This window comes from Pongo abelii, chromosome 10, assembly GCF_028885655.2.
Source record: "Pongo abelii isolate AG06213 chromosome 10, NHGRI_mPonAbe1-v2.0_pri, whole genome shotgun sequence".
Taxonomy (NCBI): domain Eukaryota; kingdom Metazoa; phylum Chordata; class Mammalia; order Primates; family Hominidae; genus Pongo; species Pongo abelii.
The window spans coordinates 22,389,493-22,402,161 of record NC_071995.2 but is presented as its reverse complement, the minus strand read 5'-3'; the positions used below and the strand labels follow the sequence as shown (position 1 = coordinate 22,402,161).

General features: G+C 46.5%; 1 protein-coding gene across 1 annotated transcript in view; it reads right to left on the bottom strand.

Annotated features, from left to right (window-relative positions):
* Positions 1 to 12,669, bottom strand: part of LOC129049080 (bMERB domain-containing protein 1-like) — a 49,574-nt gene that overhangs the window by 11,347 nt on the left and 25,558 nt on the right. The window contains exon 6 of the mRNA XM_054526941.2: positions 1,106 to 1,220. Within this exon, the coding sequence (XP_054382916.1) occupies positions 1,106 to 1,220 (115 nt within the window). The remainder of the gene's footprint in view (positions 1 to 1,105; positions 1,221 to 12,669) is intronic.

Genomic DNA, 12,669 nt, shown 5'->3' with positions numbered 1-12,669 from the left:
TGTAGTTTTTTGTGTTTTTTTGTTTTGTTGTGTTTTTGAGATGGAATCTCACTCTGTCACCCAGGCTAGAGTGCATTGGTACAATCTTGGCTCACTGCAACCTCTGCCTCCCAGGTTCAAATGATTCTCCTGCCTCAGCCTCCCAAGTAGCTGGGATTACAGGCATGCACCACCATGCCCGGCTAATTTTTGTATTTTTAGTAGAGACGGGGTTTCACCATGTTGTCCAGGCTGGTCTTGAACTCCTGACCTCAGGTGATCCACCCACCTTGGCCTCCCAGAAGTGCTGGGATTACAGGTGTGTCAGCCACTGTACCCGGCCATAGAATATAATATTTGGATAGGAGGGAAAGTTGGTTTCTCTCATTAACTAGAAGTCCATTGCAGCATGAAGAAGGGCAGTGGAATTGCTAGTCCCAGGACCCTTGAAGAAAGGTCTCTGAGGACACAGACAATAAAGAGCAAGTTGCCCTATGGGTTGGAAGGGCCTCTTTCTTTGTGAAAGGCCCTAAAAGCTTTGCTCTGGTGTAAGAAAACAAAAATCAAGAACCAACATGTACAGCTTTCCACATTTTCAGCATTTACAACATATTTTTACACTGCAGCTCCAGGGCTGTGGTTATCCAGGTCAAGGCAGCAGATGCAAAGAGAAGACTCTGATATTTAGAAAAGGGCATTGGCGCCACTCAGGGGAAGGGAAAGGGGAGAACAAAGCTGGGAGGTTGGGAGGGCAGAGGTTGGGAGCAAGTCAGTTCAGGTGGCAGAGTTTCGGTAGAAACTGACAGCAGAAGTTTCAAGACATTGCCTTGAGGAGTGGTGGGATGTGAAGGAAGCTCTGCCATGTATTATGGGATGTGACTCCTCCCTGGTCACTTCCTGGAACAACATTCCCTCAAGAGGCACAGATTGGAAATTCTCTTATATACGAAATGAGTTCTCAAGCCAGAAGGCTGGGGTTCCTTGGGATTCAGTGTCCAGAGACTGTGGGTCCAGGCCATGCCTATTAGGCAAGGCTGTGAGTCCCAGGAGCAGAAGATGGGTTCTGGAAGGAAGCAGAAGGTTGCGGTCCTGCAGCCCAGTGTGTGGGTACCCTCAGTGCACTCACCGTAACCGCTCGACCTCCACATCGTCCACCAGGAAGTCTCTCTTCTGCACCAGTTTGTGGATCTTCTGGATTAGCTCATCCTCTCTCTGCTTCTGCAGTTTGGTTTTTTCTTTTTCTGGAAAGAAGACATCAACAAGGAGACAGATTAGCATTTTGGGAGGCTGAGGTGGGCGAATCACTTGAGGTCAGGAGTTTGAGACCAGCATGGTCAACATGGTGAAACAACCCCATCTCTACCAAAAATACAAAAATTAGCCAGGCTTGGTGGCACACGCCTGTAATCCCAGCTACTTGGGAGGCTGTCAGCCACCACCTCGGGAGGCAGGAGAATTGCTTGAACCTGGGAGGCGGAGGTTGCAGTGAGCTGAGACTGTGCCACTGCACTCCAGCCTGGGCAACAGAACGGACTTCGTTTCAAAAAAAAAAAAAAAAAAAAAAAAACTACAGAGAGACAGATGAGAGGGTGACCACTAAAAGCATTTGAGCTGGCCAGGCGCAGTGGCTCACACCTGTAATCCCAGCACTTTAGCAGGCCGAGGCGGGCGGATCATGAGGTCAGGAGATCAAGACCATCCTGGCTAACATGGTGAAACTCCATCTCTACTAAATACAAAAAATTCACTGGGTGTGGTGGCAGCTGCCTGTAGTCCCAGCTACTCAGGAGGCTGAGGCAGGAGAATGGCATGAACCCAGGAGGTGGAGCTTGCAGTGAGCTGAGATCGCACCACTGCACTCCAGCCTGGGTGATAGAGTGAGACTCTATCTCAAAAAAAAAAGCACTTGAGCTGAGCAGCCAGGATTGATTGGAGTCCTGACTCTGCCCTTCCACCCTCTGGATGAACTTGGAGAAGCAACTTGACTTCTTCAAGCCTCAGTTTTCTTATCTGTAAAATACACAGTGAGGCTTAAAATGGGAGTAATGGGCTGGGCATAGTGCCTGCCACCTGTAATCCCAGCACTTTGGGAGACCAAGGCAGGAGGATCACTTGAGGCCAGGAGTTCAAGACCAGCCTGGGCAACACAGTGAGACCCTCCTATGTCTACAAAAATTTTCTTTGTAAATTAGCCACGTGTGATGGAGTGTTCCTGTAGTCTCAGCTACTTGGGAGGCTGAGGTGGGAGGATCTCTTGAGCCCAGGAGTTCAAGGCTGCAGTGAGTTATTATTGCACCATTGCACTCCAGCCTGGGTAACAGAGAAAGACCCTGACTCTTAAAAAAAAAAAAAAAATTGGGGGCGGGGTGAGCGTGGGGAGGGAGAGCATCAGGAAAAATAGCTAATGCATGTTGGGCTTAATACCTATGTGTTGGGCTGATAGGTGCAGCAAGCCACCATGGCCCACGTTTACCTATGTAATAAACCTGCACATCCTGCATATGTACCCTGGACGTATAAATAAAATAAAATACAATTTTGAAATGCAGTAATATTAGTAAATGGCTTAGTGGAGTGCTTGGCCTTGGCTGAGAGCCTTCAGTAAATGGTCATGACAAAGCCAGGGGCTTCCGCAAAGGCAGGTGAGAAGAGGCTCAGATAGGGGTGCTGGGATGGAACTAGTTTTTTTTTTTTTTTTCCTTTGGTGAGGGTAAACCAATTTACCAGAAGAAAATCATCCATGCTGATGACATTAACCCTGTCCCAAAACACTAAGTGCTAGGATGCCAAAGAGAAAAAACAAAAAAAAAAAGAGAGAGGGCTGAAGATGAGGTTTGAGAAAATTAGAAAGCAAAAACTTAAACCCACTTGGGCTCTTTCTGCTCAAATCCCTTCAGAATAAAAAATGTGGGACAGCTTGTCTGCCTGCCCATGACTGACGTTGATCATTTCTTCTGGATCTGGAAGCAGAACCAAGGGTAAGGAGAACATAATATTTGGATAGGAGAGAAAGTTGGTTTCTCTCATTAACCAGGAGTCCACCACTGCACGAAGAAGGGCAATGGGTTTGCCAGCCGCTCCCCATTCCCAGCCATTGGTGCATTGGATGATGGTGTCATTACTCCTGCCGTGGTAAGTCTTGTGGGTCGGGTCTGATTCCCCAAATCACTCGTCAGCACCACAGAGCCGCTCCCTGCCCTCTCTAAGCACGCACCAACACCCATCGACTCACCAGGACCCTGCTCACTCAGGAGCTCGTGGTGTGACTTTACTCTCCAAATAACCATTGACAGCACTCTGACATTCCCAGTGCCCTCCACTGCTCTCTAGATCTTAGCCAGAATCACCGAACAACTGGCTGGGCCCCCAGCATCTGCAAACCTCTGTCTCCAAGCCATTCATCCACGTCTTATGTCACTCACCAATAGAGGCATTCCCCAGCCTCATCTGCAGCAACTCCCAGGAGAAACCACCTACTCACACAAGTGGCCTGCGTCAGCTCACAGACCTATGACTAGCCCAAGTATCCAAGTCATTGGCCAGTGCTGCTCATGTGCATGTGTGCTACATACCTTTCCCATCATCTTCCACTTGCCTACAGGTGCCACTCACTGAAATCCTAACTTCCATGGTCATGGTATTAAGAAATGAGGCCTTTGGTAAGCAAGTAGATTATGAGGGTAGAACCCTCATGAATGGAATTAGTGCCCTTATAAAAGATGCCCAAGGGAGCTTGTTTGTCCCTTCCACCACACAAGGACACAGTGAGAAGTTACCATCTATAAGGAACAGGCCCTCACCAGGCACTGCATCTGCCAACACCTTGATCTTGCACCTCCCAGCCTCCAGAACTGTAATAAATATTGTTTACAAGCCCCCGGTCTAGAGCAAGCCACAGAGACTAAGGCACCCCCAAAGTTCATGTGTGCCCTATTTGGAAATAGTTTTCCCCAGTTTATATCTCTTCTATTTGGAAATACTCTATTTCCAAAGTAATTTGGAAGTTGCTTTGCACATGTAATTATAATAGTTAAGCTAAAATGAGGTCATACTTATTGGCATGGACCCTAAACCCAATGACTTGTGTCCTTATAAGAAGAGGAAAGAGACCCAAGCATGGTGGCCTGCACCTGTAATCCCAGCTACTTGGGAGGCTGAAGCAGGAGGATCACTTAAGCCTGGGAGTTCTAGACCAGCCCGGGCAACACAGCCAGACCCTGTCTTTTAGAAAAAAAAAAAAAGGAGAAGAGGAGAAGACACACAGACACACAAAGGGTCATGTGAAGATGGAGGCAGAGACTGAAGTGGTGCAACTACAAGGCAAGCAATGCCAAGGATTGTGTGTGCTACTGTTAGAGTAGGTAGCCAGGAAGCCATGAGCAAGAAAGGAGAGGGGATTTCCCCCCAAGGACTACCAGGCAACCATCAGGTGATGTCAGGCAGTTGTTAAAATTGTCTCTTTAAAATAATAACTGGTCGCAGCTGGTGCCAGGGAAAGGCCATCTCCCAACAGATAGAAAACACCTGAAGTGATCAGCGGCTTCCCAATGAGATCTCAGGAGTTGGGCAACTGGGCTCAAGCATGCACATTAAGAGGCAAAATGGCGGAGTCTAACTGTTACATGACATTCCTCTAGGAACACTCAACTGGTGAGGGAAAAACATCTCAAATGATCAGGCACATGACTTCTGTAAATACACTGTGTTTGCGGCCTCTCCCAAGCGCTGGCAGGCCACTGTGCATGCGCACAACCTGCCCTGAGGAAAAAGGAAGGGAGGAGAGACATAAAACCCTGGAACATGCCAACATATAAAACCCCAAATCAAAGGTCAAGTGGTGCACTTGGATCTCTCAAGTCACCCACTTGGCCATCTTCCAAGTGTACTTTACTGCCTTTCATTCCTGCTCCAAAACTTGTAATAAACTTTTGCCCTTCTCTAAAACTTGCCTCGGTCTCTCACTCTGCCTTATGCCCACTGGTGGAATTATTTCCTCTGAGGAGGCAAAAACCAAGTTGCTTCAGACTCGTATGGACTTGCTACTGCTAATGATACAGGAGTTAAGAAGAAATTATTTAGGCAGATAGGGTAAGGAAGTCCTCGCTAACGTTTTCCTTTTAATGAAAAGCAGCCCCCAAATCATTTTCTTTTCTAACAAGGAGCAGCCGGTAAAATCGAGCTGTAGACATAGTCAAGGGAGCTGGAAGCTTACACAGGTGAATTCTGGCAGCTGTGCGCATAGGAAAAGGCTACCTGGTCTAGGTATGTTCAAAATGGTGGCTCTATGCTCCCTTCTCTTTGCCAGCCATGTGTACCGTAAGGAGAAGACAACATGGCACCACCCAAGTGTAAAGTCCATTTGCATAATAAGATTAGTTGATTAGGGTGGAGTGGCCAGCCTTCCCCACGTGCTATGTAAACATCACACCTGCTCCAACCAATCTGTGGGCCCTATGTAAATCAGACACCACCTCAAGCTTGTCTGTAAAATTTGGTGCGCTCCACCACAGGCCGGAATTCCCATTCAGGGACTTCTCAAGAGAGACAGAGAGAGCTGTTCTCCTTTCTCTTTCTTTTGCCTATTAAACCTCCACTCCTAAACTCACTCCTCTGTATGTCAGTGTCTGTGTCCTTAATCTGCTTGGAGAGAGACAACGAACCTTGGGTATTTACCCCCAGTCAACAACACTATTTCACTAACACTACCAGAAGCTAAGAAGAGGCAAAGGAGTCTCCTCTAGAGCCTTAGCAGGGAACAAGGCCCTGTTGGCACCTCGATTTTGGATGTCTGGCCTCCAGAACCGAAAGAGAATACATCCAGAACCGAGAGAGAATACATTTCTGTTGCTTAAGCCATCCAGTTTGCACCAATTTGTTAGGCAGCTCTGGGAAATGAATGTAATGCCCTAGGGCTTCAGGAGACTCCACTGTCCTTCCAGTAATTGTTTGTTTTGTGCTTACATAAGCTCGGATGGGTTTCTGTACCTTTCAGCCAGACTAATCCTTGGAGAACCGTGAAATGAGGGAGTGGAACAGGCCTGGTGGTTCCTAACCCTCACTGCTCATCACAATCATGTGCGAAGCTTTAAAAATTGCCAATGCTGGCCAGGCACGGTGGCTCACGCCTGTAATTCCAACACTTTGGTAGGCCGAGGCGGGCAGATCACGAGATCAGGAGGTTGAGACCATCCTGGCTAACACAGTGAAACCCAGTCTGTACTAAAAATACAAAAACAAAATTTGCTGGGCATGGTGGCGGGCACCTGTAGTCCCAGCTACTCAGGAGGCTGAGGCAGGAGAATGGCGTGAACCTGGGAGGCGGAGGGTGCAGTGAGCTAAGATTGCACCACTGCACTCCAGCCTGGGCGGCAGAGCGAGACTCTGTCTCAAAAAAAAAAAAAAAAAAAATATATTACCAATGCTCAGCTGGGCATGGTGGCTCACACCTGTAATCCCAGCACTTTGGGAGGCTGAGGCAGGTGGATCACCTGAGATCAGGAGTTCAAGACCAGCCTGGTCAACATGGTGAAACACTGTCTCTACTAAAAATGCAAAAATTAGCTGGGCTTGGTGGTGGCGCACACTTATAATCCCAGCTACTCAGGAGGCTGAGGCAGGAGAATCACTTCACTTGAACCCAGGAGGCGGAGGTTGCAGTGAACCGAGATCTCGCCACTGCACTCCAGCCTGGGTGACAGAGCAAGACTCCGTCTCAAAAAAAAAAAAAAAAAATTACTAATGCTGAGATGGATGAGGTGAGGCAGGAGAATATGGTCTGGAGGCAGGGAACCTAGGGCCAACTTCCTAGAACTAAATCAAAAGAAAAACCCCAACTTTCCACACCTAAGTAACAAAAGGACTGCAGGCTACTCCCTTTGCAAACCCTCCTCCTTTTCTGTGTGGCAGATGAGAAATTGAAAGTATATCTGATTGGTTGCACAAAGCAACTGCAAAAGCTTTCTGCAACCAATCAGACTAATTGTGGGCCACTACTTCATTTACATAGGGTGTACACTAAGTAGCCAATGGGAAACCTCTGGAGGGTATTTAAACCTCAGAAAATTCTGTACTGGGGCTCTTGAGCCCCTATGCTCAGGCACACTCCCGCCCTGTGGAGTGTACTTTCATTTTCAATAAATTTCTGCTTTTGTTGCTTCATTCTTTCCTCGCTTATTTTGTGTGTGTGTGCATTTTGTCCAATTCTTTGTTCAAAACACCAAGAACCTGGACACCCTCCACCAGTAACACAGGGACTCCTTTTTGGGGTCTGTGGGAGCCCCCCCACCCCAAGCATGGAAATAAAGGAAAATCTTGAGTCCCCTCAAAGGAAATTCTAGGCACCTAGCTAGCCTTGAAAAGTCAATAAGCAACTTATTAGTAAGAAGGTAATAGTAGCCTAAAACAATAGCCAAGGAAGTTAGAGTCTGGAGATGTTTTGTTTTCTATAGAAACTGAAGATAAACATCTTAGCATATATGTCTGAGTTGTTTTTCAGAAACCCAGGACCCTACCAAATGGATCCACTGGCATATAGACATCAGATAAGGGAAGACTAAGGACTGAATTCTGACCATCTTTCCTTGTTCTAAGTGTCTTCCAGAGAGGCCTGGAGGGAGTCACACCCATGGGCCAGGGCTGACATTCTTTTCTGCTGACCCCCGATTTTTATTATTTTTATTATTTATTTATTTATTTATTTGAGGCAGAGTCTTGCTTTGTCGCCCAGGCTGGAGTGCAGTGGCACAATCTTGGCTCACTGCAACCCCCCTCTCCCGAGTTCAAGCAATTCTCCTGCCTCAGTCTCCCGAGTAGCTGGAAGTACAGGCAGGCGCCACCACGCCCGGCTAATTTTTGTAATTTTAGTAGAGACAGGGGTCTCACCATGTTGGCCAGGCTGGTCTCGAACTCTTGGCCTCAAGCAATCTGCCCACTTTGGCCTCCCAAGGTGCTGGGATTATACACGTGAGCCACCGCACCTGGCCTTGACCCCCGATTTTTAAACAAAGCTTCTCTTCCTTAACCAATTGCAAATTAGAAAATCTTTCAATCTACCTATGACCTGTGAGCCCCAGCTTCAACATATGCAGCCCTTTTAGGCCAAAACCAATATGTAATCTCAATGTATTGATTTACAATTTTGCCTGTAACTTCTGCTTGACTGAAATTTACCCCTGCCTTTAAAAACCCGCACTGAAATCGCCACTGCAAAATTATAACAGACAGTGAAAGAGATCCAACCTAATCAACTCCATCTTGCTTCTAACCTCCAAGCTGTCCTTGTTCATTACTGAGCATAGGCTGAACTAACTTTGGGAGGAACTTAGTTTATCATTTAAAACAAAGATGATAACAGCCTTTTCCCAAAACAAACTCCCTTCTTGCCTGGGAATTAGATTGCATTTGTAGGTGATATGGTTAGGCTTTGTGTCCCCACCCAAAACTCATCTTGAATTATAATCCCCATCATCCCCACGTGTCAAAGGAGAGACCAGATGGAGGTGACTGAATCACGTGGGTAGTTTCCCCATGCTGTTCTCGTGATAGCGAGTGAGTTCCCATGAGATCTGATGGTTTTATAAGGGTTGGGCAGTTCCTCCTGCGTTCATTCTCCTTCCTGTCACCTTATGAAGAAAGTGCCTTGCTTCTCCTTCACCTTCCACCATGATTGTAAGTTTCCTGAGGCTTCCCCAGCTATGCCGAACTGTGAGTCAATGAAACCTCTTTCCTTTATACCCAGTCTCGGGCAGTTCTTGACAGCAGTGTGAAAATGGACTTAACAAATTAACCACAAGATTAGGAATTATGATTTAGGAATCACGCAGCTGGAGGCTACAAGATGCTGACCCTCCCCAAATTACTCTTGAGGATAACACCACTATTGTAAAACCCAAGATCAGTGCTTGAGATATTTTGCAGACCCTGCACTTGATGGGTCAGTGGGCACCACCCAGACTGATAAAGTGGCTCATCTGATCTTGTGGCCCCAACCCAGGAACTGACTCAGTGCAAGAGGACAGCTTCGGCTCCCTGTGATTTCATCTCCGACCCAACCAATCAGCACTCCATACTCACTGCCCCCCCACCCCCCATCCACCAAATCATCTTTAAAAACTCTGATCCTGGAATGCTCAGGGACACTGATTTGAGTAATAAAACTCCAGTCTCCCTCACAGCTGGCTCTGCATGAATTACTCTTTCTCTATTGTAATTCCCCAGTCTTGATAAATCGGCTTTGTCTAGGCAGAGGACAAGGTGAACCTGTTGGACAGTATATTACCTATAAGCCAATTGAGGAGGTCAGGCTTGGAGCATTAGCTTCCCAGTCCTCCTTGCTTGGAGCCTTGCAAATAAACTTCTTCCTTTTTACCACTGCAAAACCTCTGGGGAGACAGCTGGTCTTACTGTGCCAGGTGAGCAGACCCTAGTTGTATTAGTCCATTTTCACGTTGCTGATAAAAACATACCCGAAACTGGTTAATTTGTAAAGAAAAAGAGGTTTAATGGACTCACAGTTCCACGTGGCTGGGGAGGCCTCACAATCATGGCAGAAGGCAAAAGGCACATCTTACTTGGCAGCAGGCAGCACAGAAAATGAGAACCAAGCAAAAGGGGAAACCCCTTATAAAACCATCAGCTTTCATGAGACTTATTCACTACCATGAGAACAATATGGGGGAAACTGTCCGCCATGATTCAATCATCTCCCACCAGGTCCCTCCCACAACACATGGGGATTATAGGAGCTACAATTCAAGATGAGATTTGGGTAGGAACACAACCAAAGCATATCACTAGTTGAGTTCTATTACAATGCCAGAGTCCAAAGCCAACAATGCTAGATCAATTGCATTGGGGTTTCTAGTGGTTGGTGAATAGACTTTGGTAGTTTTCCTTCATTCCTTTGTTGTTTTATGTTTGACATTTAACTTTTTTTGGTAACAGCTTTATTGCAATATGATTCACATACCATGCAGTTCATCTATTCCAAGTGTATTTGCAGAGTTGTGCAACCATCACCACAATCCATTTTAGAACATTTTAATCACCCCCAAAAGAAACTCCATACCCACTAGCTGTCACTCTCTTTCAATTAGGAGAGTCTATTCACTCATTTATCTTTAGGACCTGCACAGTGCTGGGCACCTAGTAAATACTCACAAAAGCTAGAGGATTCAGTTCTACTGTCATTGCGCACGCTACCCTTACAACAAGACTGTGTCGAAGACCCCTACCCCTTGCCTTTGTTATTTATGGGATATTCACAACAACCATGCGGGGGTAGTATTATTGGCCTCATTTTCCCAAGGAATTCAAGGCTCAGAGAAATTAAGTAGTGAACTTTCACGAAGTTCACCTGCCTGCTAAGGCTGAATTCAAACTCAGATTGCTGCACCCTAATTACTAAAGTAGTAGTTCTTATGTGGGGGCTGTAAGCTGCAAGGTGTCTGAGAAGGTCTCAATCAATCCGGAGGTTTATTTTGCCAAAGTCGAGGAGGCGCCTGGGAAAAAGAGACACAGGCAGCAGTAGGATCCCTGGCCTGTGCTTTTTCCTGCAGAGGATCTTAAGGACTTCAATATTTAAAGGGGACAGAGAGGGCAGGAAGGGGAGGATTGCATTCTCTGGCCCTCAGTGAATCTGCATTTTACATAGGATAAAGGAAACGTGGAGTAGAGGAGGAAGTCAAATGTGCATTTGTCTCCGGGTGGGCAGAGGGACGATGATTTATAGTCTTGTCTTTGTCCCCTACCTGTGAGGATAAGCTGTTAATTTACATTGACAGGGTGAGGGAGGCCCCTGGTAAGATAGGTGGCCTTTTATCTTGCAGCTATCTGTTTAGGAAAAAAAGAAAGGCAGTTTTGGCTGGGCGCGGTGGCTCACACCTGTAATCCTAGCACTTCGGAAGGCTGAGGTGGGTGGATCATGAGGTCAGGAGATCAAGACCATCCTGGCTAACACGGTGAAACCCCGTCTCTACTAAAAATACAAAAAATTAGCCGGGCATGGTGGCAGGCGCCTACAGGCTCCCAGCTACTCAGGAGGCTGAGGCAGGAGACTGGCATGAACCCGGGAGGCAGAGCTTGCTGTGAGCAGAGATCGCGCCACTGCACTCCAGCCTGGGGGACAGAGCGAGATTCCGTCTCAAAAAAAAAAAAAAAAAGTAGGTTTTTGTATGACTCATAGTTCCCAAGCTTAACTTTTCCTTTTGGTATAGTGAATTTGGGGTCCTGGGACTTTATTTTCCTTTCACAGGGCAATGTTCCACGCCCCCCTGACCTCACTTGGGGTACATTCAGCAACATCTGTACATCTGTAGACATTTTTGGTTGTCACTGTCAGAAGGGTTTGAACTACAGCAACACCATTGGAATAGGGGCTGCGTAAAATAAGGCTGAGACCTACTGGGCTGCGTGCCCAGGAGGTTAGGCATTCTAAGTCACAAGATGAGATGGGAGGTCGGCACAGGATACAGGTCACAAAGACCTTCCTGATAAAACAGCATCAGTAAAGAAGCCTGCCAAAACCCACCAAAGCCAAGATGGCGATGAAAGTGACCTCTGGTCGTCCTCACTACTCATTATATGCTAATTATAATGTATTAGCATGCTAAGAGGCATGCCCATCAGTGCCATGACAGTTTACAAATGTCATGGCAACATCAGGAAGTTACCCTATATGGTCTAAAAAGGGGAGGAACTCTCAGTTGTGGGAATTGCCCACTCCTTTCCCAGAAAACTCTTGAATAATCTACCCCTTGTTTAGCATATAATCAAGAAATAGCTATAAGTACAATCAATCGAGGAGCCCAAGCTGCTACTCTGCCTACTGAGTAGCCATCCTTTTATTCCTTTGCTTTCTTAATAAACTTGCTTTCACTTTATGGACTCGCCCTAAATTCTTTCTTGCTCTTGGTCCAATAACTTTGGGGTCTGGATCAGGATCCCTTTCTGGTAACATCACTATTGCAAGGTAGCGGGGAGGTAGGTTGTGCTAATGGCCTATAGTGGGTAGAGGCCAGAGATGAAACTCAACATCCCACAAGACACAACACAGAGCCCTGTACCCCCAACAAAAAATGATCAACCCCAAAGGAAGATATTGACATTTGTCAACCCCAAATGTCAATAGTTGAAGGTTGGGAAATGCTGCTCTAAGGCTCATCATGCTGCACTTGTAGCTCAGTAATAACTGCCACTTATGGGCACCCATTGTGTGCTGGACCCAGTCTCTTTCTGCTAACTTGGGGGCTCCTTGAGAGTGGAGAGCCTTTCTCTGTTCATCACTGCAAGCCCGGCTCCTAGGTGCAGGGCTTGCTGCAGAACAGCCTCTTGGGACATAGTTATTGAATTGACAGCATGGCAAAAACATTCAAGTCAAGGGTAATGGTGGGTGCTTATCTGGCCTATTTGAAAACACCTTTGCAAAAATGATAACAGTGAGAAAATTAGGACAGTGAAAGGGATCTGATCTAACCAACCCCCATCTTGCCTTTAACTTCCAAACTGCCCTTAATCATTCCCAGGTTTAGGCCATGCTAGCTTTGGGAGACATTTAATTTATAGTTTAAATGATTATAACCTTTCCCACCAACTAAACTGCCTTTTTAAAGCTAATAAAAGGTCCCCATCTTAGAAGGATGGGAAGAGGTTGAATTCTGCTAAGGCAGAGACATAAATGACTACAGTCATTAT